This window comes from Catharus ustulatus, chromosome 1 (genome assembly GCF_009819885.2).
Source record: "Catharus ustulatus isolate bCatUst1 chromosome 1, bCatUst1.pri.v2, whole genome shotgun sequence".
Taxonomy (NCBI): domain Eukaryota; kingdom Metazoa; phylum Chordata; class Aves; order Passeriformes; family Turdidae; genus Catharus; species Catharus ustulatus.
Genome location: NC_046221.1, coordinates 133347000 through 133373199, shown reverse-complemented (window position 1 = coordinate 133373199; position 26200 = coordinate 133347000). Strand labels below are relative to the sequence as shown.

Here is a 26200-nt window from a genome sequence, read left to right as displayed (position 1 = left end):
GGCCTTAACTTCTGGTGTTTCTTCCCCCATACACTTGATGATGTGACGAGTTCTTCTCCAGGGAGAGAGAACCTTAGGAAATGCAGAGCAGAAGGTGGCATTTATGAACTCACAGCAAGGGAATTTTACTCATTCTGGGACTACTGCATTTTGTGTCTGTAGGCATTGTCATTAATTGAACACTTGTTTATGTCTCTAAAAATAATTTTAAATACTTTAATTTCAAAATGCAGTCTGGGTATGACTTCTATTACTAGTCAGAAAGTATTTAAGAGAGCCTGATGCACTTGTACAGAGTAGGAGGAAATTATGTTTACCACCCTCTTTTAAGCTGATCTGCAAAATGCTGTCCTTTTAAATGTCTCCCAAGAACAGATTCAGAGTGAGGATGGCTTATTTTCAAGCCTTGTTTTTCTCTTTTGTTCCAGCAAAATGCTGCTTTTGTTTTCTTTACTACTTCTACCTTCCTTCTTGAAGTATGATTATTAATCACAAAAACAACCAAAGCACGTGCTCAGTGCAAGTACCTAGAGGCATTTAGGTATTGATTTTGATGCAAGGAATATATTGTATAAGATTGTCATTTGAGAATAACACAATTAGAATAGTTATACTAACTTTTGATTTAATTTTTTATACAGCTAATAAAGTGGTGAAGAGATGCACCATCCAAATCACACTATCCTCTATCAGCCTATTAAATATGCTCATATTCCTTTTCTTGAATCAATCTCAAGTCAGCTGATTGAAGATGGATTTAAGCAAAGGAAAGAGGAGGGTCTTCCCCAACCTTTGAGTAATTCCAACGGTGTTTTGCTGCTACACAGTTTCGCAAACCCAGGATCATTGGGTATCCTTCCTCCTTTGCTTTGGAACGGGTTCTCCATTTCCCTGCTTAGGTGCACTGGACTCCTCAAGGCCCAGCTGTAAAGCAGAAAGGGAGAGAATATCCCATGAATCATTACAGCAGCCTGCTCTCTCCTGTGTAAGGTAGGGTGGCACAGGATGACCAAGAGGATCCTTCGATGGTCAAGGGCTCCAGTTTCTACACTGATGAACCCTGCAGGCTCACTGTAATGAGGGTCCTTACATTTTGGGCTTGCCAAGTCAGAAGGAGATCGGTGCTTTGCAGCAAATTTTCCAGGTCTTCAACCTCTGAGTAATATTACAAGCCTCATTAAAACCTATTTCTTAGGAAAACTATGTAGTTAATATGCACCTGTTACTTGTTTATTGCACATGGTATCAATTTCTTTGCTCTTTCAGGGTGTGAGTTCAAAAGAGCAGGGTCTGCCTCTATACACACATAGAATTCCTCACACCATGCAGGATTATAAAGACAAGGCTCATGTGTTGCCTTTTTCCAAATGATCCAAGGGTATCCTTTTACTGTTTAATACACTGGAGTGCACTGACATACTGGACAAAACTAACTGGGGTTTAGGAGCAGCACAGCTACTCTACCAGGAGTAGCAGCAGCTACCCTGAGCTACTCAGGCAAGAGAGCTCTGTTGCTTTGAGCTCTGAACAAAGTGAGCATTCTGGAGAGCTCCTTGGCAGGGTGAATGCGAGAATCACTGCACTGTAACCCACACTGGGCTGGGGACGTACCCAAACCAAATGGCTTTGGTTTGTGGCTTGGATAAAAAACAAGAGTGAAATGTGGTCTAAAATTAGTTAGGGATCGCTGAAAAGTTTTGTGCAGCTGCCTTTGGGAAGTTGGTGGCTGGGGAGCCTCATGGCCTGAGTGAACCATCGATGGCATCAAGGCAGCACAGCTGTTTCCCATCATACAGAAAGAGGAAGTGCACAGCAGTGAAATGTCCAGTTCCTAAATAGACTTAAAATACACCAAACACGCAGTGTAAGCAACTGTCACCAGGTGCTACATGAATGTATGGGGTGCCGTGGTTTGGAAGAGGAAGTATTGGATGTTAGAGGGTCCATGGGAGGTTTTCAATAAAGCTACTGCTTGTACTTTGATCACTCCTTGTTTCTATGGTACTAGATTTGACACAGCTGTTGCTTGCATGGCTTTTCTTTGAAGAATCAGAAAATCCTAAAGCTGTCATTTAGTGAGTGATACTCTTCTATAAACTATCTGGACTTCTATAAATATTGCTGACTCCATGCAGGGCATCATTAATCTTATCTTCCAGGGAACATCTCTAATCACAGTTCTACCCGCCCATGTCAATCTAGGACACATCCAAGCCTTAGAAATAGCAGTGGAAAAATCATAAAATGTTCTAACACACAGAGTTGGCAGACAAGTGCCAGACAAGATCACAAACTGTGCAAAATGAACAGTTTGCAAGTGAATGTGCTTCCCTTGTTCCCCCATCCAAGTGCTGGCTGAGCATCCTATGATGATTTCAAATTAATGCAGTAGTCCCTTTTTTTTCCCCCTTCTATGTGAATTTCCCTTTAATCAGAGTTGCCTACTTGACAGTAACACAACTACATACACTGGAACATCTTTGGTTCCATGACCTCAGTGGCCTCATAATTTACATTATGAATTCAGCAACAGTTTTCCAGTTAAAACAGGATGATTTTAGAATGGGTGTTATGTCTGCTGTGCAACAACTGCAAGACCTAATTACAAACTCTTCATATGAGCAAGATGTAAATAAGAACAAACACCAGAAAGAAGAGCTGGATGCTTCTGATCACCGTTATCTTAATTGAACTCACCCTTCAAGGAATGAATCATGAATGCCAGGGAAATTGTTTTCTTTATTTCTGGGTTAGACTTAATACAGATCTCACTTGGAAAATGTTACCTACCCATTGCAGTAGAATCTAACTGCAAAACGTGAATTTGTGGTATGTTCATGTATCATTTTATGCTGGAGAGGAGCTGGAAAGGGTTGGGATTTTTTTTGTATTTTGAGGTGTGGTTTTGTAATTTGGCTTACTTACAGGAAAAGAAAAAAGAAGAAGAAGGCCAGTACTCCCTGGTAGACCACACAGGTAAGGCACACTACAGGCTCTTCCTGTATGCAAATATGTGACCTAGGAACACCAGCTTGCACTGTCTGGCTGCATACAGAAGTGCTTCATCTTCAACAAAGCCAGACATATGGCACTGGCAACAGTCCAGGTAAACTCTCACACAAACAAGATGATAAATATATAGCTGATGGCAATTGTCTTTGCTGTTAGCTATTATTTATGGAGCAACCTTGAAGTGTGATGGAATACAGGATACAAAAGCCTTTCTTGCACAGTGGCTAGAACCCTCCAGGGCAGTTCCAGGTTTATATACCAGACATTAGTTCACATTCTGTGTCATGTACCAGCCTGGATAATTTTTCAGCTGGACAATTTTTTGTTGGTGTTGTTTTTTTTTGTGGGTTTTTTTTTTTTTTTGGTGGCGGTAGGATGGTGAGCATTTTAAATGTGGAAGCTTCTCAAAGGTTGAGATTTGATAGTTTTCTGAAGATCTTTGTATGCATTTTGAGATATCTTCATTGCCACCTCACACATTTCAAGATCCAGGTGGTCCAGAACACAGCCTGCCCAACTGATACCTTATAATTTACAAAATGATTCCAAATGGGGTAGCAAACTCATAATAAATTAATATAAAAACTAGGACCAGAATCAAATGAGCCCATTCTTCAGTATAATTTTGTTGAAAAGTTTTGTGAGGGCATCTTTCATTATACATTCAATTTTAATGGTAATTTGTAGTTATTGCTCAAAATTAGCACTTCCTTCTGTTATCAAAGAGAAGATACTTACTTAGAGAAAATTTCTTAATATACCCATATAGTCTTGCATTCATGTCCAGTGTCACTGAAGCCAATTCCCAATGTACATGTTTAGTAATTATGTTTAATATGCAACCATGTGAACAGATTAGTGACTCCTTACTGGAATTAAAATAACAGCAGGGAAGCAAAAAATAGAAGTATAGATTTATTAGAGAAGTTATCTAAAATACAATATTATTTTCCTTTTTAAATTAGAACATATATTATTTCAATGCAAAGATATTTTTCTATGGTAATAACAACTTTTAAAGATAACATTTAATTTAGAACATGTTTAATTAAAAAACCCAACACTACCATTAAGATGTAACTAAGGTTGTTGACAGCATGGGTAAAAATGCAAAATAGTCTCAAAAAATATTTACATGTCAGTTTCTTAAAATCTAAGAAGTCTAATTCTAAATATTCATTTTGCTTAGCTTTCTCAAAATACCTTTTTTCCTAAATAATAGCTATATTCTGTATTCCTGTGCTTCTTACAAAGCTTCAAGTTATCGTTAGTTATGTGTACTATCACACCAGTGGATGAGGTTTCTTAAAATGGCTTATTTTGCTACCACCAAATCCTCTCCCAAGTAGCCAACATACTGTTATACCAAAGTTTCAGTCGCAGTAATAGTCACCAGAATGCACACAGCCACCCACCCCCTGCTGCCCCTAACCCCACACCTTAAGAACCCTTTCCCATTTGGCCAAGAGCCTTTCACATTTCATCAGCAGGCATTTCAGATGCAGAGCAAAAGAAAGAATGGATCTGGGAGACAAGATGTTGCCTGGGCACACATGGCAAAGTTTGATTTGGGCTTAGCAAAAGGGGTTCCTCACAAACACAGCAATTCCTAACACTCTCAGCACTGAGGTTACTGGAAGGAGGCTCTGACTTCCCTGTTCTTCAAAGGCTGACATGGGCGCCAGTTGTCCACCATACGGCACACGGGCTCATTCTCAGCGTTGAAGCAAAGGCCACGGATTTTGCATATCTGTGGAAAAAGGCACAAATATACTCAAATACATCCTCTCATTTCAGGACTTTTTGAAATTACATCTTGGGCCTGAACCAGAGCTCCAACTCGAAGTTTTGCCAATACTAGTAGTCTAGAGATGGCATCAGCACCCACATGTCTGCATTTCATCCACACCATCTCCAGCCTCGACATAGCCTCTCCTGTCAACAAAATATCCTGGCAAGCCACAGCTGTGAAAGCACAAAAAACAAGGACACAGACACATGTCTTCTGAACCCCACAAGCAAAAACCTGTTTGTCCTTGATCCAGATATGAACTGAAATCCTTTCAGAATCCTCTGCAAGTTATACAGTTTTGGCTCTTTTTTTTAACATCCCCTTGAAATAATAAAAATTAAAAATGGCTTTACCCTTGGGTCAAAATAGAACTGCTGAATAAATTCAAGTTATCCTGATTTTCAAATGCCGTGAGAGGGGAAAACCACACCAACAGGAGCATACTGTATAATTATGGTACTTTTTTCCTAAAGTACAACTGGTGCTTGCAAAATCTGATGTAACAAAAGCACATTTATGTCTAAATAGGAATCTCCAAACCTCACAAAAAGATTGTGCCAAAATAATAACCCACCCCAAACATGAACTCACAGGTTGAATTGCTGATGAATATATGTAGGGACACATGATTTCCTACAAGTCAGATTCTAGACCAGTTTTTTCCACATTCAAGGAAAAAAGGCTTCAGCAGTGACCTGTCTACACTGGACTTCACCTTCAGGACCAACCAAAACACAGCTCAGAGCTCAACCTCTGCCAGGAACTGCACAACAAATGGTGACAGGCTTGCTACACCCTGCTGTTATACCCAGCTTCTTTCTAGCTTTGGAAAACCTATCCATCTTAAACTTTGCATCAATACTCTCATATATGGCTTCTTGCTTTGATCAGTATGAGAAAGAAAGATCAAACTGCCACATAGTGTGGAAATATTGATGGTAATATCAAGGGGCAAGTGGGGATGAAGTAAGTGGTGTGAAATAAGTTTACCACTTGTAGGTGGTTGGAGTAGGTATAGTAAAAAAAAACCCCACTATTTTGCCCTATAATAAAACCGTATTTGCAAACTTTGGATTATCAACAGCAATAGGAATAGTTTGGAGTAAGCAAATAGTGCCAACTTGAATGCTCCCTTGCAGTTTACTAATGGCAATCGATCAGTGCTATAGTTACAACTTCCAATAGTTCTTCCTCATCACATATTCTATCTTTTATTATATTAAGTTCTACAACAGCACAGTTGCATTTTCTTTCATATCAGATTAACAAACCCCCTAGAATTAGGTGCAGTTTGTTAGCATATTGCCATCAATAAAAGATATTTAAGAATTTGAAGGTTAAACTAAAGCCCTTCAGGGCTGGCTTGTATTTATAGATTCTAGATTCTATTTATATCTCTCAAGCACACAGATCTGAACCCAAGAATGGAATCTTGCCTGGACGTAATTTCATTAATGGATGTCACAGAAAGCCAGGGCCAAGAGTGATTTAATCTGCACAAGCTTCTTCCTACTAGGAAGACTATCCTTCTCAGGCTGGTCAACAGAATATTTTCTTAGGCAGCAGACTTCTGGAATCTGAAAATGTTGCCTCTTCCAAACAATGGGAGCTTTGTTAGAATCATCACAAATCTGCGTAGGATTTCCCAGTCTGTTCTGTGACAAATACAACTTGCAAAAAAGAGCTCTGTGTCCTGGAAATGCTGGAAAATCAACGGACCAACTACAGCGCTACAGTGTGATAGTGTGGATGCAGCACACACGCTCCCCAGGTGCTTTGTAAACCTGGCTTTTTCAGGGCAAGTACACCCAAAGAGGTAATTGCATGTACAGCAAACCTGCTGATGCTCACAATACATGCTAGACTAACTCTGCATGTGCAAATGGTCCTTTCGTGCATGCCCCAATTTTCCAGATTTTTACCACATGACAGCTCTAACCATATATCCGGAAAATATCTGATACTTTTTTTAACTTCTCCCCTCCATCTTCCTGGAGTGTCCAAATACAGGACAGCCTTACATTCTACAGCAAACTCTACATCCACCGGCAGAAGCAGAGTCCTGTCAGAAGAGGATTACTGCTTCAGACAATTATTTTTGATATGTGATGCTAGCTAATACCCTGCACAGCTCTGCACTAACACTGCCAATTCACAAATCACGTGGTGGGCTGAACTGAAGCCATCACTGTAACTCCAGTACACATCTACTGGCACCATCCATTGGAAACCTACCTGCTCAGGGCTCACAGTGATGGGTTCCTTCAGAACGTGCCAGATCACACATTCAAGCAGGGGTGGAGTGGTCAGTGAGCCAGGGTATGTCCAGTAGTCTCTGCATGCAGGAAGGAGTCCAGTGGGGTCAAAATTTGTAAAGGAAGCTTGCTTTCCCTACAATAAAGTAAGCAGATGGGCTGATGTCAGGGAGAGACCACATACACAGGGAGTGTAGCACTGAAGTCTAGGAAGTTTCTAGGAAGGCAGAAATGTGCCATCAAGTGTTGCATGCCAACTACAGTACATTTGGGATTAAATACTCTCAGCAATGTATTTCTTACAAGATTTTCAAGATATTGCTTCTCATATCAGATGCTGCATTTATGTTCCTTGGTCTTAGAGACAAGATTTGACCTTGCCTGAAAAACAATGAGGTTTCAGATGCCACGTACACTGACTGCACTGGAAAAAAGAGAACCTGTGAGATCTGTTGGAGAGTCCATTGCAGTAAGCAGCAATATCCATTTACCTCAAAGGGAGCCTGATGAGAAAGATAATCTCATTTTTGACCTTTTTTGTCCACATTTCTCATTGGCACAGGCCCTTACCCACTATGAAGGTACCTAATTACTAAGTACTATTACTTTCATTACTCAGCCTAAAATCATGCACACACTGCACACAATATTTAAAATACAGAAAGACTTTTTTCCCTTAAATTATATATCCTTATCAAACTGTTTATCTGACCTCTCTCTAGAAATAGCCAAGAGAAGCACATCCTCTTGGAAAAAGGAAATTTAGCCCACAGATGCACAGGTGAGGGGAAATGCTTTTTCCATCTGTTACCACTAACTAGAAAGGGCACCAAGGAATGTAGTTTAGACTAGGAAGATGCATCCTATCCTATAGGTTTAAATACAGTTAAAAGACAGAAATGTAGTCACAAAGATAGGAAATAATCACTGTTTCTAGTACTCCATGCTCTCTACCTCAACTTCATTCCAATCTGTTTTGCTTTTAGAATTATAGGAGCACCTGGGCTGACAGCAGGTGGGTTTGTTTTTTTTACTTTCATATATGCAGCAGACTGAGAAGAAACAAAAAAGAAAATTTACTTTTTAAGAAGATAACGTAGCCTAATTGTGATGGTTGTCCATCAACACAGACAGCACGTATTACCTTGGTTTGAATGGAGCTCAGAGCATCCACAACCTTCTGGATCTCGGGCTTGGCATTTCCCACCTGCAACACAAGCCACATAGAAATAAAAATCACCATGCATTCTTCATTACACCTTTACCTTCCTGCTAGAGTTCTCAAGGAAACTTTTTTCCAGCTGCATTTCATTACATAATAGGAGTATTACAGCCTAAGGGACTAAAACAGTCTCTGTAAAAATCGTGCCAGTTGACAGTGAGTACAAACGGGTCAGCCAAGGACATTGGACAGAATAAAGCTATTTTCATTTACAGTATGTAGATTTATTTTTGGACCTAAGCTGTTGTTCTTTTATGGAAGTCACCCTGCTAATAAAATAACCAGCCTCAGTGAGGCCAGGATGGAGTACTATGTACTGCTGGAGCAGACATCTCCTCCAGCTAGCTGGGAAGACAATTCAATTAACACAAAACACTCTGGCATTTAAGAATGACAAGAAAAGGAAAATAGGTGTTATTTAGGCTGGTCACACTGCACATTCATACACATACACACAACTTGGTCACTTATGCACATCACCTTTCACTGGTAAGGGTTATGGTAGCATCACTGCCTTGATGAAGGCAAGAATGCTGCTACAGGGCTGCCACAGTAATGGATGGCAGTCATACTCCAAAGCCAGTGTACAACTTTCATAGATAGAGGAAAAGAAAGAAAGAATTTGGAGCACCACTTAGTTTGTTACGGATTTGGGCAGCATAGCACAATGCTGCCTTATTCTCTATTTTCTGCTCTTAGGCTCCCCTCTGCAACACAATGAATGTGTTAAACAAATAAAAAAGAAAAAGTTTAACAAACCTTTATGAAGATGCCCACCACAGCTAAACCATCAGGATGCTTCACAGCTTCAGCAAATTTACCATATTTTACATTCCAGTGAACAATATGGAGCTATGAGCAAAAGAACAAAAGAAGCACTGTGAAGATAATATTCCATCCAGAATACTTCACAAATGAAGATGCAGGGAAGTAATTTATTAAGAGCAAGATGGTGTTTTACTGCTGAGGTCTGAAAGCTTTTGTGTATAGTTAAGAATTTGTTGAATTATTTATCTATTTCAAAGTTTCATTTATTGAAAGAGATTTCTATAATGTATTTTATTTTGCTCCTCACTCCTATTCCCTGGTGAGTTTTAAAGGCAAGCTGTGGTTGTAACATTCTGCTTTTCATGTGGTGAAACTCCTGTTATATTCAGCATAAGTTTTTCCCACATACAGCCCACAGGATTTCGATGTAGTATTTTAATGCTATATATACTGGAGTTCTTACCACACTGACATATACTGCCAATGTCAGAAGAAGCAGAGAAGACACGTTAACTACAGATTTGACTCACAATTTGAAAGTTTTTAAAAAACAGTCCTGTCATTTTCTGGAAAGACTTGGAAAATAATATGAAATGAATCTCCAGATCATGTTAGCCAGGATGTTACTTTCTTTTTAATTTCCAAGTTGTTTCTAACTTAAGTTAATCAGGTTATTTCCCCACATCTGAAAGTCAAGTTGAACAAATAATTACTGTATTGCGAAATACAGAAGGCAATTGAAAGTTTCTCAGATAAGACAAAAGCTATCCCCCTCATGAAAAAGCAGCTGAGCCAATGAATTTGTGGGGCAATTTATTTTATCTGTAAACGCTAATCACAGGTATGCTCCACAAATGTCTATTTATGAATATATTTTAGAAGCCAGCCACAGAAATCAGAGGTAGATTTCTAAACAGGGGGCAACAAAAAGTGGGATGCAAGGCACTGAAGTCAGTCTCTATATCAGACTATAATACAGTCTTAAGTGGTCTGAGAGACATCCAGAGTCTAAAGGATATCACAAAGAGTGCCTCCAAGATTGCACTTTTACTGTCTGCCCTCTCCATAGCTCCCCTTGATTCTTTGCTAGCAAAATATGAAAAACATCTTCCCCAAAATTATTCTTCTGCATTTATAAATACCTCTGATATTAAAAATTGAAGCAAGGAAAAGGGGATTTGTATTTGCTGTACAAAGGTGCAGCAATTCTATTTCTTCATAATTTCCACAAGTCACTGAGAAAGCAGGGAAAAAAAAACAGGTATTATAAATGCAGGGTTTTCTGTTTCTTTTAGACATAAGTAGCTGAGAAAAGAAATATTAAAATTCTAGTCTCTGCTGTTTTGCAAGGTGTATGTTCTAAGGTGGTATCATACCAAAGTCTTCTACGGTAACCTTCTCCTATGAAGATTTGTAGAGAAGGTGCTACTGTGGTAGAATACTTTTTAAAAATCCCCTCATTATACCAAGAGGATACTGGAGAAGATAAAGCATGTCCTACCTCAGCATCATACTTCACACCATCCACAGTGTGCTCAGATCCCTGGCCTTCACAGGATCCCCAGTGAATGTGAAACTGCACCAGCCTGTAGACCCCATCCAGCGCTCCTCCTTGCAGCACTGCAAAGAAAGTCTTTATTAGCAATTCACATAACTTTTGTTATCAAGCCTCCCTTCAAACTCAAACAGCTATCTCAAGTCTTTTATGTGATTTAAAGTTCATTGCATGCTGCCATGCTACTCCAGATCATCCTCAATGGTACATTACTGCAATACACCAAAATTGATAATAAATGCATAAAAACGTGACTTTACAGTGAGCATCTCATCAGCAATTTAATAGGCATGCTAGTATTACAAGTGATGAGGGAAGATGTAACTTTTCTGTCACAAAATACATTAAAAAAGCCCTTTGTAAGAGGCTCACATAGAATCATTTAAGGAAGTACATTTGAACACCAAATCATCTTCCATGTACTAATGTCCTTTCATTTTAGACACTTCATCCATTTAGGCCTTAATCCTGCAAATCCTGTGGCAGATTGGATTGAGTAAAATGTTTTTGGTTCCAATTTATCCTGAACACCTGTTAGCTATGGGCTAGCCTTGTTGTAGCAAGGTAAAGCACTAGGCACAGGACAAGACAGTGCAGTGATATGAATTCAAATATCTTGTCCTTCCCTCTGTGGTAAAAATGGCAATGCCTACACAGACAGGTTTTTTAAAACATGGATTGGAAACAAGTTGTTTATTTATGATCTCCATTATCTAGCATTGTTCATGCTATGGGACTGCTCTGAGTTAAGTTCCCAGCTACACTTTGAATTATACAAGAGCAAGCTCCCTTATTCTCTGCTTGTTAGTTTTACCCTTCTACCCCAACAGCAACCAATTACCACTATGATATGCAGGATCAAGCCCTATCACTGCAAAATGCTCAGAGCACAGAATGTCTCCTCCAGTGCAACATAAAGCACAGAATAATAACAAATAGTTCTATTAAATAGAGCTATTTATTGAAGTTATCAGAGCAAGGTTTCATACCAGTTTGTGGTTTGGTTGGGGATTTCTTTTTCCTATTTTTCCCCTGCAAGCATCTCAAATCCAAATTCAAAATTAAATCTTTAAGTTGTTAATATTAAAAAATTTAGAAACAAAAAGTAACTTGAAGTGTTAGATATTTTAAGAGTCCAATTTCTCTCTACAAATATATATACAATAAAGTGACAGAAGAGTGTTACCATCAGATATTACATGTAAGTGTGCTCTAATATGTATATGTGCCACAAAATGATTCTGTGGAGTAAAGATGCTTTCCTCTAAGTCTATAGTTAGTCTAGACACTAGCACAATACGTGCATGTGTGAAAACAGACATCAAATGCTGACTGGAAAAGGTGGCTGCATGTTCAGGTTCAAAAGAGTCCCGTTATATACAAGCATGGACAGCACCAGCCGTGGATATAAACAATAAGGTGAGAAGGATTTCACTAAAAATTTGCAATACATGAAAATGAAGTAAGACTTCCTAAAAACACATTAGTTTCCACCAGTGTTCCCTATGCATGCAAAATTTGAGTTCACTGGATAAATCTAGCATTTGCTTAGAGTTCCTTTGCTAAATATATTTAGTTTAGAAGTCTCGCAACATGTATTTTTATTTGAAACACATTAATAGATGTTCCACAGCAACAACCTACGTAATTTCCAATACTGTAGTCAAAAGACTAGGACTTGTCCTACCTGTTTCCAAGCTATGTGATCCAAAGAATAATAGCTACTTAAATCGAATAGGAACATATTTTACTTTTACATTTCTGCATGTGCCAGTTGCCAAGAAACATAACTGTTTCAAGCACAGGACTACAAATCTGAGTACTTTTTCAGAATGGCAGCTATAAAAAGGCATTAGTTCTTTTTGGAAATGAAGCAACTGGTTGCTGTGTCTTTACAGGTGCAAAATCATTGAATCCATTCAATATAGTGTTTCATTTTAAAATTATGCCTCGGAGTTGCAATGTTTCAGTTTCAGTTCCTTTAGCTCATTGCCTTGCCAGTTGTTGCAGGTACAAATGGACTGAAGTTCTACCACTCCTTGACCTCAGAGAGCACTAGCACAGCACAGGTTAATCTGCCATTACTAACCAATGGAAAGCATGCTGAAAAGCAGAACCATGCAATGTTCTTGACTTCATTTGCAGTGTTATTTCTCTACACAAAGTTTGTTATAATCTCAAAACCCCAAAAGATGCAGAAAAATCTCTTTGCAGTTTTTGCTTACTTTTCTCATTCTGTGGTTCTCAAATCCAGCACTAGCTTATTTTGACTCACAGCAGAGCATTCAAAGAAAGTAATAATTAGATTAGTGTGAATGAATACAAATTCAGCAGGCTTAATTACAGAACGGCCCTCTTGTTCTACCCTATGTTAAGCAGTTATTTTATTTTTAATAATTCTCAGCCCTTCCAAGAAAGCAAAACTTAAAACTCAAAAGGCTAAGTAGGAATGATAGAGCTGGTTTTTTAATTCAGAACAAGCTTTTTAAACCATAAATAAATGCTGCCAGTTTTTCCAATATAAAAGTTCACAGAGAATCAGAACAACATTCATACCAACTTTCCTGTCTTTGCTCCACACGACAGGAATATCAACTTGAGGCTACATTGAAAAGAAGTCCAACCTTTCCATCCCTTTTTTAAAAAGGATGGAGAAGTTCTGATCCATATTTGAGCATTTCATCATTAGCTCCATTACTTTTGAAATCGGTACGAGTGAAAATCATATGTAGTTGAAAACCATATGTAGCTGTGATCCTTTCTGTTTTATAGCACAGCTTCAGGTACAACACTGTCTGAAGACAGCACAAGAAGTGAATAAACTTTCTCTTCTCACAGATTCCATCAGACAGTTTACATCATAACCTGGTCTTGTGTTACAGCCCAAGAGGTGACAGTTTGACAGTGCTCTTTCTTCTTTTCCACTATAAGACACTTACTAGACAAATTTGGAGTTACTTTCCTTAAATTAAGAAATAGTATTTTTTTTTCCATTACCATTCTATCTTCTACCCTTTAATGGAAAATTACACCAGTAACATCCAGTAACTATATTTCACTGTTAAATGATCTTATAACATGGTCTAAATTAGATGAACACTAGTATTAGCAGCACTAATTCAGGAAGTCAAATAACCACACAAACTCCTCCACTTATGTGACTTATACCAACTGTGGGATTTCTTGGATACAGAGGGTGAAGTTGCTTTGACTCCATTACACTTTTTGGGATTTCTGAAAACACACAGAAATCAAAGGGTGCTTTGCTGCATCTGGTACAGCTGTTTACTGAGGCTGCACACCTTCACTGTTCTATTTAAAGGCAAGTCAGTGGGCAGGTATCCTTCCCATGTGAAACAGAATAGCCTTGTAAAAAAATATACTGTGGACCACTTCATACTTTTTTTTCAGAAAGTGGCAGCATCCACATCTGAATTTTTGCAGGAATACTGTGGGAATTACTGTTATTTAGGTAACTCCTATGGAATGTTCTCTCTATACAGAGCAGAAGACTAATAAACATCAAGCCAATAGACATGTCAAAGCATTAATCAAAATGGAGGAATCACAATGTAATGAGTTAGACTGAACTCCTTCCTGTCATAAAAATTAGTGTGACAAGAAAAAATACTACTGTAAAGTTTGTTAACCTGAGAAAAATGCAGAATGAGGAAATGTTCTACAAATGACAACCACTTACTACAAACCTCCTTCCAGTAGCTGAGAAAATGCATCCATTAGAGCACAGTACATGTCCAAAAGCTCCAAACTTGGAGAATGAATTCCAATTGAGTCTCCACCAAACAAAAACCCAGCAGCAGGACATTTCAAGCATCTACCTTTGATATCAGCCCTCTTGCACACACACGGCTTTAGCACAAAGAAAACCATGATTTTGTATCAGCCTAAAGTAAATGTGATGTTTAAATAACATTCTAGGTGTATGCTTATGTAAACATATGCATAGTACATACATTCATGTTAATATTTGGTAAGCTTTTGTGTATACACAGACATCTGTACAATGGAAAACAGGACATGAAGAGACAAAGCAGATGAAGCATTACTTGAGACAAGAAAAAACCTACTTGAGCACCATGTACTATTAATGACATGAAAAAGGCTCTTATGAGGATGCTCAGGAATTAGCCTTGTGTTCTTATGCAAGGATGGGCTTCCCATCTGACAGACCAGAGTTCAGTTAGGGTGAGCTGTCAATTCTCTGAAACGTGGAATACAGAGAGTCACATTTTGTGAGATGCTTCCTTCTTTATGTTATCTCTTTCAGACATTCCTCCTAGGACATTGTAACATGACAAGCAACAAGAGCAAGACAGCACTGAAGCATCTGACTACAGGGCTCATATTTGCAGAAAGCATCTGTAATGGTTTTCACTATGAGGGGAAAAAAAAAAAAAAAATCGGTATATTGTAAGGAAAAAATACAAAACAAACCTCTGACCTTGCTAGAAATTTAACCTGATACGGCTACAAGGATGTTCCACAGAGATAGACCAGAATGAAACAGCTGCCAAAACACAGCAAGTCTGAAGACATGTGTATCTGCAGCAGGTCAGTGGCTCCAATTCACCTCAGTTGAACTATTTCATCCAGACTGGGCAGCAGCCAGAAAGACTCTGACCTGCTTCAGGATACCAAGTCATTTATGTTCTTAACATTCCTCCAACTCCCTGAGACCAGTAGAGCTTATTTCTCATCTAGTCTCTTAAACAGAAATTCTCTGAGAATCATAAGATGCTGTGCTGAGACTCTGACAAGCCTTCAGCCCTCACATTTCACACAGGTTGACAACAGCTTTAAGAACCAAGCTGGAAGCATTAAAATTCTCTTGAAAGTATGAACTAATTTAATTTCTAATAGTAATACTTAAATACTAATCTGCTTAGTGTACTGAAAATTGTGTATTGGACAGTGTTCATACTATGCTGAGATCTAATGAAGAACTAACAAACTCAAGGTTTGAGCATTGCCTCTAAGTATGCAGCAGTCCCTCATGCCTGTAAGTAAATAAACAAATTATCAGCTGAGAAGAGTGGTAATCGTGACATCTGGCACACATCTTAAAAATAAACTTTTCCAAGTGGCCCCAGCTGATAACAGCTGACAAGTTTCTCCTGGTTTTGCATTAAAAGTGCCTCTAGAGGAGGGATTAGCAAAAGGGGAGGCCTTTCCATGACTGTTAAATATACAGTCCAGGTCAAGTTTCTGCTCAGAAATTGCATGTTAACATTAAAAAAAAACAACTCAAACCAAAAAAAAAAACCCACCCCAGTGTAAATGAAGAAGGACACTTTTCTGTAAAGAAACGTAGACCTGAAACATGTAGGACTAATCTCATGCCCTCTCATCTTGCTTTCCAGTTCCTGGAAATACTGGAGCTATTCAAGTCACTTGTTTATACAGACTTTGCAGCTTCTGGTGATCCCAGTTCACAGGAAAAATGACTTAAAGATCACATGTCCTTGAAACTCCTGACTTTTTAGCCAAGCCATGAACAACATGACTTGTGACATAGGCAGGTGTCTGAGTACAGTCCCCTAAATCTATAATCAATCAGTTCTCCGATTTCTGATCCAAAGCTACACTTAACTGCTTAAGCTACACTGCACTGTGGACCATCAATCCATGACCCTATACTGATGACATGCAATATTATTCTGGCATGGCTAATATTATATCTTTAGATCTGGGAAGCCTAAAAATAGACCAGTAGCAGTGACTTTGATTAAGAGTTGTGCCTTAAAGACAGCAGACCTACATGTTTCTTCTTCCACTGACTAGCTGAGGTGGAAGTGTAGGAGAAGAGCAACAGTGGCACTCTTTTCAAAGAAACTCACTGCCAACTGAACAGTGCTAATGCACTGGCTCTTCAATAACTACTGTAACAAAATAGATTACTTTGGTTACAGTTAGTCATAATTCAAGACAGCTGAAGTGCATGCATTAATATTAACAATTATAGAAAAACTCAGGTAATATATTGGATTACAACTACTGAAAGACTCTCAAGGGGAGCTAGCATCAAGGCAAATACAGTATTTTAATTTTCAAGGTCTTCTCATAATTTTTAAGTTCTACTATGACTTAGTATTTGCAAAAATGTCAGGTTTACTCGAGAAATTTGAATTTCAGTACTCTAGTTCAGTAGCAAGGAGAAGGAAACTAAGAGACTTACCCACAAGCATAAATTACCAGCACATTTTGTAAAGTCTCTAGAGTTTTACAACATAGTTGCAATTCACTTCTGTCAGGTTCTACAGCTAAAACATGACATTTTAACATTCTTGTTATAGAATAAACTCATGGCTGATTGACTTCTTTCTTTTATAAATTCATCAAACACTTGATCAGAAAATACAGAGTACATAGTCTACTGTTGTGAACACGTCTCACTTGAATTTCAGAACTTAGATAAATTCTCAAAGACTTTCTGGAAAAACTCAGAACACACTTCATATATGTTACAAAATCTTTCAAGCTCTTGAGGTTTTTCTGAGCAGAGTCACATCCTGTGGTTTTATGGCTCTGAGAGGTCGTTGTTTACTTCTGTCTTTTGAAGTGAGGGAAGGGATACACAAGTCCTTACAGAAGACTGGAATATGCAGTGTTTAATACAATAAAAGAAGTACCCTTAAGGAGACTCTTCTGCTTTTAAATGTCTGGGTTATAGTAACATGCCTTATTTTAAGAATTATCATCATCGCTTCACTCGTACATATAAGGTCTGGTTCCATCACAAGAGTGGATGAACCTGAATGCAATGTTTTATTCCGATTGACACTTTTATAATGACTTTTTGCTGTCAAAATGAAGAAACTTTTAAAATTAAAGAATTTTAAAGATTAATGCCTACAAATACTTTATGTTCCACTACTATTAAAAGACAGTGGACAGGAAAATTAAGAAACCAACCGCAACAACTGAAGGTGAAGACTAAGTAACAACTGAATGGGGAAGTTCACAGTTCAGTTTCTACATACAAACTCAAGAAAGCACTCTAAAATGCTCCAAGGACACAAAATAGAAAATACTATTTTATGTAAGGGAAAAACAGAATTTTTCCAGACCAAAAAGGTTCATTAACATGGAAAAGCTGGTTTTTGAATATCCTATCCATACACCATTTCTACCAACTTTCGACTGTGAAATGTGAAGGGTATTCACTTTGGGAATTAAGAGAGTTTTTGCTCAGCTGTCACACAATCCAAGACAGTTGCTACAAGAATTGAAATCAAAGATTTGGAGGTAATTACTTAGGAAGAGGGTTTTTCTAAGCACTGTTAGTAGCATCTAGGCAGATCTAAAAAAACTAACATGAAAGTAAAGTTGAGTTCTACAGCTATCACAAAGAATTAATACAATTTCTGTTAGAAACTCATTGTAAAAGAAAATTGTATAGTCATAAGCATAATTAAAATCTGAATTATCAGTTATGTCTTTAAAGCTCCACCAATTAAATAAATCTTCTGAAAGCAAAGAAGAAAACATTTTCTTATGTGAAGTTACATCAGTCACATAAATTGCGCACAAGGTTACTGTAGTTGAAAAAGTTGAACTTTTTTTTTTCTTACTTAGAGTAATATAGGTATCATTTCAAGGAATCCAAATTTTTGTTTTTCACATATGGGCAGAAGCTTCCTCCAACTTTCCTGACAGATACATGTAATGTAAAATATACATTCTGCAGCAAAGACACCAAAATAGGTAAAAGCTTATTTCACAGAGTTCTATCCAAACATGCATCTTAGCTTTTTTACCTACTTTTATTATGCCATCACTACATGTTTGGGTTTGTTTTTAGTTGCAAGAAACTCATTTTGTATATTGGGAAGAGGAAGAGTTATCTAACAGACAGTAAGACCTAGAACTGCTGTTCAGTTTGCTCCAGTGTCATTAGTCATGAGACTGACTGTTAATGAAATGGATTGACTTTGCATGCAGTTACTCATCTTGAAGATTATTCACAAACAATGATCTTATTACTTCACTTTGCGCCTACTAGTACAGATAATTCATTACCACATATGGGACAGCTCATAGAAACAAGCAATACAGCCCGTGGGAAGTATTTACAGGATATTATTCCGTTGTCTTCTGTAAAACATACCAGCACATCACATAACCTCACACAGCTTCTCCCTGTGAGTGTTGTGTGATGTCTAACCAAGAACTGAGACTCAGATTCAGAATCAAGCAGATACAAGTCAAAGACAGCTCTATTTTGTGTAAGGAAAGTAGGTTACCTAGTTAACTGCATACAAATGAAGCTATTAAGTGTGCTGCCAGGTAGATTCTATGCACTGTAAGTGTCAATAGAAGAAGTCTAGCAGTGAATGATCCACCCTTACCTAACTTCACAGAAATCTGCTTAGTAGTTTTTGTTTCTAAAGAATAATAATTTTCTGATTCACTAATAGAGATACTGAGAGTATTTCTACTTGCATTTCCTGTCCTCCCACTCTGAAAGCTGTGGCACTGCATATTTGTCAAAGGATCCCTATCACAGATGTTCTTGCTCTGCACTGACTTCTCATAAAAAACATTCTTCCTACAGACATTTCTGTAAATTATTTTATATTCCTGCCATTTTTTCCTCACAACCTGATTTTCACATTTCTTTCCAGACTTCAGTATACACAAAGTGAACACAATAGATTTTTTACACTGTGGAGACCTGAACCTGATTCCTTTGGGCTCAGTGAGAACAGGATGGCAGAAAAAGCAGACTTATATGGTAAGAAAAGAATACTTTATTTTTGTACTCTGGATCATTTACCTTATTCTCCATGACACTATTAAATTGAACATGATGCAGCTCCTTTAGCTGCCCAGTGATTCAGAAAAATAAACAGAGGTCAGAATCTTTTTCCTCTCCTTTTTAAAACCGTACAAATACTAACATTGATGCTTTTTGTAAATTGTATATGGACCTATGTGCATTTATACACTGTCACATTTATATCTGACCACTTAGTAATGTTCAGTGTAAAGACTATAATTAAACACAAATTCTTAGAGCACTGCTGAATGTCTGTTATACTGTTACAAAAACCTCATATTTTCAGTAGGCACAGATCATTTGGTTTCAGCACCATTCCCTAAACGACATGGCCAACAAAACACTTAGGAAAAGCATGACACTTGCCCAAGCAAGTTAAATCAGGCAGTGTCTAGAGAAGTCAGTGACTTACAACAGGACTGGTTTTGTTGTCTAAATTTAAAATAAAGGCACATTCATTGTGACAGGGTGATGATTTCTGCAAATGCAGCCCTATGAAAATCTACAATCAAAGACAATGTACAGAACCCTTGTTGCAAGAACAGCTTGGATCAGTCTGTCCATCAAAAAAGCCATTCCTTTCAGTAAGGATTACTAAGGGTTTGCAGGATTCAGTGCTTAATTTCATCACAGAGTACAAAGAACAGCAAGACACTGCGGACCAAATGCCTGCTAGCAAACTTTGTAGGAATGCTCAGACACTTTATCTAGAAAGCCCAACATTAAGAAATGCCAGGGATAATGCTTTTTTGAATTACAGAAGAACAAAGAGGTATTTTCTAATCATTCCTCTGTTTCTGTACTAACCTGGGAGGGGAGCATACTTCATACTGACTTCAGAAATATGAAATAATATTTTGATAACCAAAGAAACTATTTCCGAACTATTTCCACTTCAAGTTGTTAACTTGTAATCCTTTGCTATTCTATTCCTTTGCTATTTTTTCCTACATTTTGCCTCTTTTAACCATTTGATCAGCAGCTTGTGATAACCTATGTCTAAAATTATTCCTGTCAAATGCTTTTAATTTTTTTTTCTTTCCACAGACAAGCCCTTAGCCAGATCCTTCTGATTTATACAAAAATAAACCAATTCCCTTAACTGGAGTTTAGCTGCCTAGAAAGCCTTAGTTTTCTTCTAATGCGATCTCAATTTCCCTTTTGCTGAATCCTCACCTTACAGAAGCCAGAACATTTTGGTATGTTTTCATCCTTAAAAAACCCTTATGGATTTAGTATACGTTTTAGTAGGAGTGTTAGTAGCAATTGCTGCCATTCCCCTCCTGCACACGAAGGTGAGGTCTCACCTGACTTGTCAGAAGAATCATCAAACTCCACGTTGAAGGAATGGCCGTTGTTGACGATGCTTTTGGCCGTGCTGGCATCGTAACTGAAGCTAAGAGGCTTCAGAGAGGAGTCGTACTTGGCGGACTTGCAGCAGATGTCAATAGGGGACTGGCGCTCTCCATTGGCGATGGGAAAGTGCTCATGCCAGTGAGCGGGTCCTGAAAGACAGCGGAAAGCAACTCAGTGGGAAAAGACACAAAGTTCGGGGGATACAAGCGATAGCCCTCCCTCTGGAGATCGGGATGTTCGGACACCCGCACCAGCCTTTAACTGCATACCACTGTGCGGGCTGGCGGCAGCGGCAGCTCAGGCGAGCGGAGATCCCACCTGGGCACCGAGGCACCGGCAGCCCCTCAGCCCGGCGGGGCTCGTACCGGCGAGCCCTCGGGGCCACCCCGTCCTGTGGAGCAGCGCTCGTCTCTCCCTTCCCGAAGTAAAGGAATGCCAGCGGGGAAGCAGGAGATGCTCCGGCACAGCGTGCGGAGCGCCGGGCACGCTGCCCGGGCGCAGGTGCATTTCAAGGTTACGAGAAAAAGCCGCCACCGAGCTCACCGCCGCTGCGGGCGAGGGCTCCGCGGGGCGGCAGCGGGCACGTCCCGGGCGCGGCTGCCGGGGAGCTGCCGGCAGGTGTCCCGCGGCGCCGGGCACTCACCGTCGTGGCTGCCGTATCCCCAGTGGTGGGACATGGTGCGAGGCCCTGCTCCGTCCGTGGAGGCTCTCACAGCGCCGCGGCCCCAGCGCGCTCTCAAGGGCTTTTATAGGCTCCCGCCAACTCCATGCCCTTCTCCGCGGCCGGAGGAGGGGTGGGGAGTGAGGGCGAGGGCGGAGGGAGACTCCGCTGGGGGCGGAGAGAGCGGTCCCTGTAATCCGCGATGGGCCGCGGAGCTGCGGCGGGCCCGGCGCAGAGCGCCCCCAGCAGGCGGGCGGGCGGTGCGAGGCGGCCCGGCGCGGCCGCAGGCGGGGCAGGGGTGCCGGGGGCTGCCGGGAGGTGCCAGGCCCCCTCCGCGCCCCGTCCGTGCTGCCGCCCTCCCTCCGCGCTACCGCCTTCCTTCCGCGCATCGCGCACCTGCGGGCGCTGCGCGGGCGGTGCGGGCGCCGTGACCTTGGGAGGTGGCGGCGGCCGGGCCGAGCAGCGCGCCGGGAGCCGGTGCGGGGCGGGCGGCGGGAGCGAGGGTGCGGTGAGAGGCAGGGAGCGGGTGTGCGTCCGCGTGTGCCTCCGTGTGTGCTCGTGTGTGTGCGTACGTGCGGGTGCGCGGCGCCGCGCGGCGGTCGGGTGCTGCTCCCTGCCGGGAGCGCGAGGAAAAGAGGGAACGGGGCAGTCCGGCAGGGCAGCTCGGCCGTGTGGAGGGTCCTGCAGCCTGGGCTTGGCATGGGTGCCAGGGTTTGGAGGCGGAGATCAGCGGAGTTGAGAACAGCTGTGGTGGGGCTTCAGAAGAACGGGGACGTCACCGCTCATTGCTCCATAGCGCATTTTTCCTGATCGCCTCTGGAGAAGCTGCAGCTCCTGCTGCGCTTACGTGTAATCCTTACCATTGGGGCACTACACACTGAACTGCGAGTGCGGCTCAGCTACCGCTGTGGAGGCTGGATTAACGAGAACAGAACTGTGCAATACATATTTTAGATGTTTTCCTGTTGCGCAACGCTCCGGTGTTCCGTGGCAGGACAGGAGGGACCGGAGCTTGGCAGCCGTTCCAGCGGCGGCTCCGTTCCGTGCCGTGCCGGCTTCCCTCGGCCCGGCGCTGCCGTGGGGCAGCTCCTGCCCGAGGTGCTTCTGTTTGAAGGCTTTGCTGCGTCTCGCTCTGAGCAGTTGTCGGTATGGAAATGATATTGTAACTTAACCCCATTTTCTTCATAAGATGGTTTATTCAAATCTGGTTTTAATATTGTTCTGTTGTGGTTTAACCACAGGGGTCTAGATTCTGCTTTCAGTGAGGTCATTCTAAATCTAGAATAACAACACCAGAATGACTTCATCATTTACATTCAGCATTGTAAAATCTGTGTCTTTTGTTTGTAGTTGTAAGAGGAGGGAGAAAAGTCTATTTGTGTAATGGGTACTCTGGGTAACAGCAAACGTAACCAGCTGGAAATTGCTTACAAAAATTGCCAGCATTTCTCAGACCCTTTAGAATATAAGCAGAAAATATTTAAAGCTTATTAGTGATTAACACAGTGTGTGTCCTCACATTTGCATGCCTCAATATGGTTTAGTGACCACAAAATGGAAATGTGATGGCAAAACTGTACACACAGAAGTTACTTAGAAATGGCTGTGGCATGTGATATAGAATACCAAATGCATGTCGCACATTGATTAGTCATTCCTTGTTTGCTCATTATAGATACTTATCGATCACTTTCAAATCTGCCAGTCGTGCTATCCAGGATATCAACAATCAGTAAATGCAGAGAGATACACAAATCCATATAGATAAACATCCTTGAAGAACAAAGAAAAAAAAATCCCTTTTTGTTGTAAGAAGGAGTAAGATTTTGGTACCTTTCAGAAGATTTCCTTCCATTCAATTCTACTATTGAAAAAATCCATTCAGCCTGATTCTTCTGTACTCTCACAAGTCAAGTTTCCAGTGACGTCAATAGGAGTTCCATATAAAGGACAAGTACAGGATTAAACATGACACAATGTTTGGCATGGTAGGCTTCCTAAAAGATCTCAGGATTCTTACCAGGGAAATTAAGTCAGTCACCAGCATCACCAAGGGACTGGGATTTTTAATTACTTGAATCTTCGTTTTCTTATGAGTAGATATGTAGTACATGCTAAGCACACAGACATACATCCACAAATAGAAAGTCCAGTGCTCTTAAAATCAAATACCTGTTTTCTTTGATCATTCAGCAGTACTTGCAGGCTTGAGCCCATGCCAAGAGGACTAATGAGAGCCTGGCATTGAGTTGGGCTTGTTGATTCCAGCCTCTTTCTTTTCTGTCTCCCACCTGCATCAGACTCATAATCTGTGACTGTGGTTTTATGGCAGAATGCAGTTCCTCAGACTAAGCCACAAGCTAGCCGTGAGAGGAACGTAGATACTAGGAACGGTACAATAAATAACACTACACATGGGTGAAGCTCAAGGCATGCTAGCAGCAAAAGGACACAATACAGTGCCTGCAGCAGTTCAGTGCCTGCAGCAGTTCAGGCTTCTCACAGAAATCCAAACTATGCTCCATGCGGCTGCTCCTCTCTGCCACGGTTGTGATGAAGTCGGAATGACACACACCTGTGAGGCCTACTTGCATGTACAGAATGTGTAGGAGCAGATCCTAAAGCACATGTTCACAAATCCTGTGGCAACAGAAGCATTATAAATACATTTCAAGCAATACAGAGACAGAGAACAGATTAGATAATTACTGTAACCATTTGGTTACTCGTGATTGCCATTGACATTTTGGGTAGAAAAGATGCCAGTGTAATCTTGTCTCCCTTTTCTGTCACTACCAGTACCACATACTGTGAAGGTTTTTAGAAACTAATAAAACCAGGTGCTATTTTTTGTCTCTCCTCAATTTCTTAGAGTCAGATCACATCTGAATGTGGTAAACAAATTGGTCTTTCTAGATTTGATGGTACTTTTGAATCATATTAAATACAAATAGAACCAGCATCAACAGCTTCAGTAAGTGCAAGCTCTTCACTCACTCAAATATCTCCATGTTGTTTATGGTACTCATTTGTGGGCAAAGGACAGGACAAAGCTTACACACCACTTAGGCCCCACTTGAATTCTGTTTTGAAGTTTTACATGTCACAGAACAGCTGTTGACTCCAAGGGCACATCCTGTTTTTATATGTTTCATGAAATTTCCTGAAATATATTTTTATTGTGATTATTACTTGTGAAGCACAGAAAATGTCAGTACAGATGGAAAATGGCACAGATTCTTCCATATCAAAGTCTTTTTTTCCTTCATAAATTACCAACTTCTAGTAGTACTCCAGGTGCAAGAGTGATGATATGTCACACAGGCACTGCTAGACATTTTCAGCAGAAGTGCCTTCAATGATTATGGTTAAATCTACCTTTTAATTTTCATGGTAGATTTTCAACTATGAAAATCTGTTTGCAGTCTTTTCTTACCAACAGTCATGTTACTGTTCAGTGCTGAGCAAGACGCAGAAGAACCTTGCAGTGCTCTGATTCGTTCTAGCAATTCTGTGAAAGTTAAATGCAATTACAAAAATAAAAGTAGTTCTTGGTCCTCAGTCAGGTTAGAGTCCTTTCTGGTATTACAGAAATGATGGTTACCTACTGATTTTTAATGAGAGGCTAATGCAAGTACTAGCAAAGCATGCTTTGTGACATGTCAGTGCAGTGGAAAAAGCCTGAGACTGCCTCTCTTGCTGAGTTCTAAACATTGCTGATACAAGCCACTTTAATGCATTTTGAGATACACATATACACTTTGAAATAGACCATACTTAAGTAATCTCTACTGTAAAAATGAACAAGCTTCATTGACTACATGAATAAACTTGTTTCCAGACAAAAGCTATTTGTCATGATTCAGCGAATTTACATCCACCTGATAAAGCCCTGTGCAGTGTAAAAATAATGTCAATAAGGACATTTTAGTTAAGCCCTGCATCTTTAGGGAAATCTCTGTGTATGGGTCTTGTCATACCAGGCTAATTTTCTGGTTCACTAGCTGCCATGATGCTTTGAACTGTCTCACAACCTGGCCTTTAGGTGTCTGTTCTTTACAGTTTCAGGTGCTATCTCCTTGTTCATGTGATAGTGTGCCTTCCTCTTCACACATGAATGTGTCCGTGGTCATGATCCCGACTTCTCACTATGTAACTTTCTGCAAATACACTCCATAATGTTTTGAAAACCTCCCTTCTGCAAGTGGCATTGCAATGAGGTAAACTTGCATCAACTCTCACTGGCAGCCTATTGCCAGGATGCACATGAGCATATTGCAAGGCAACAGCAGCAGCTCACCAGTCTGACAGTACAACACTGCACATGCGAAGGATTTAAAACTGGTTTATAAAATAATCAAAGCCATCAGCTTCCAGCTGGTCACAGGGAAGTCACTTACTATTCCTCTGCCAAGAGATGTCAGCACTATTTGGAAGATAGAGGAGATAGTGTTATCTCTAGAGTTCCTGCCCACCAAGGTCAGCAAGTTGTAGATTCTTCTTTTAAAAAGTTACTAGCGTCCAAAAGGTTCTTCCTTCTGAGATCCTCAGTAAGTTCAGGAACCAAAAAGTTACTTTTGGCTAGAACACAAAACATTTTTATTGTACTGGTACACTGATTGATGAAAAAGAAAGGCTTTCCTCTGGTCCTCTGCTCTAGTTACAAGTAGTTGATGTAGCACATACTCATATATGGACTAACCAAAAATTACAAATTAGGAACACTAAAATGAGTGCAGCCATGAATGAGAAGGGAATTTTCAAAAGACAGAGAACAGA

The 26200-nt window shown here is 40.2% G+C and overlaps 1 protein-coding gene across 2 annotated transcripts; it reads right to left on the bottom strand.

The window, feature by feature from the left end:
- Window positions 1-3914: 3914 nt before the first annotated feature.
- Window positions 3915-21646, bottom strand: LOC116995864 (carbonic anhydrase 2). Of its 2 annotated transcripts, XM_033058938.1 has the most exons (7): window positions 21404-21646; window positions 20712-20909; window positions 10551-10669; window positions 9041-9133; window positions 8204-8266; window positions 7040-7195; window positions 3915-4762 (listed from the first exon to the last, which is right to left on the bottom strand). In XM_033058938.1, exons 1-7 carry the CDS (start codon window positions 21435-21437, stop codon window positions 4643-4645), a joined length of 783 nt encoding a protein of 260 aa, XP_032914829.1. In that variant the 5' UTR covers window positions 21438-21646; the 3' UTR covers window positions 3915-4642. The 2 variants fall into 2 exon arrangements, with proteins under 2 accessions (XP_032914829.1, XP_032914838.1); XM_033058947.1 differs by lacking the exons at window positions 20712-20909; window positions 21404-21646 and adding an exon at window positions 12830-12874.
- Window positions 21647-26200: the final 4554 nt, after the last annotated feature.

Bases quoted from the DNA above. Each gene is read 5' to 3' on its own strand.
- LOC116995864 (XM_033058938.1), bottom strand. From the start codon at position 21,437: ATGTCCCACCACTGGGGATACGGCAGCCACGACG. The intron at 20,910-21,403 runs GTGAGTGCCCGG...GCTGTCTTTCAG, and splicing joins GGGATACGGCAGCCACGACG to GACCCGCTCACTGGCATGAG. The intron at 10,670-20,711 runs GTGAGACCTCAC...CTTTCTTTGCAG, and splicing joins TGATTCTTCTGACAAGTCAG to TGCTGCAAGGAGGAGCGCTG.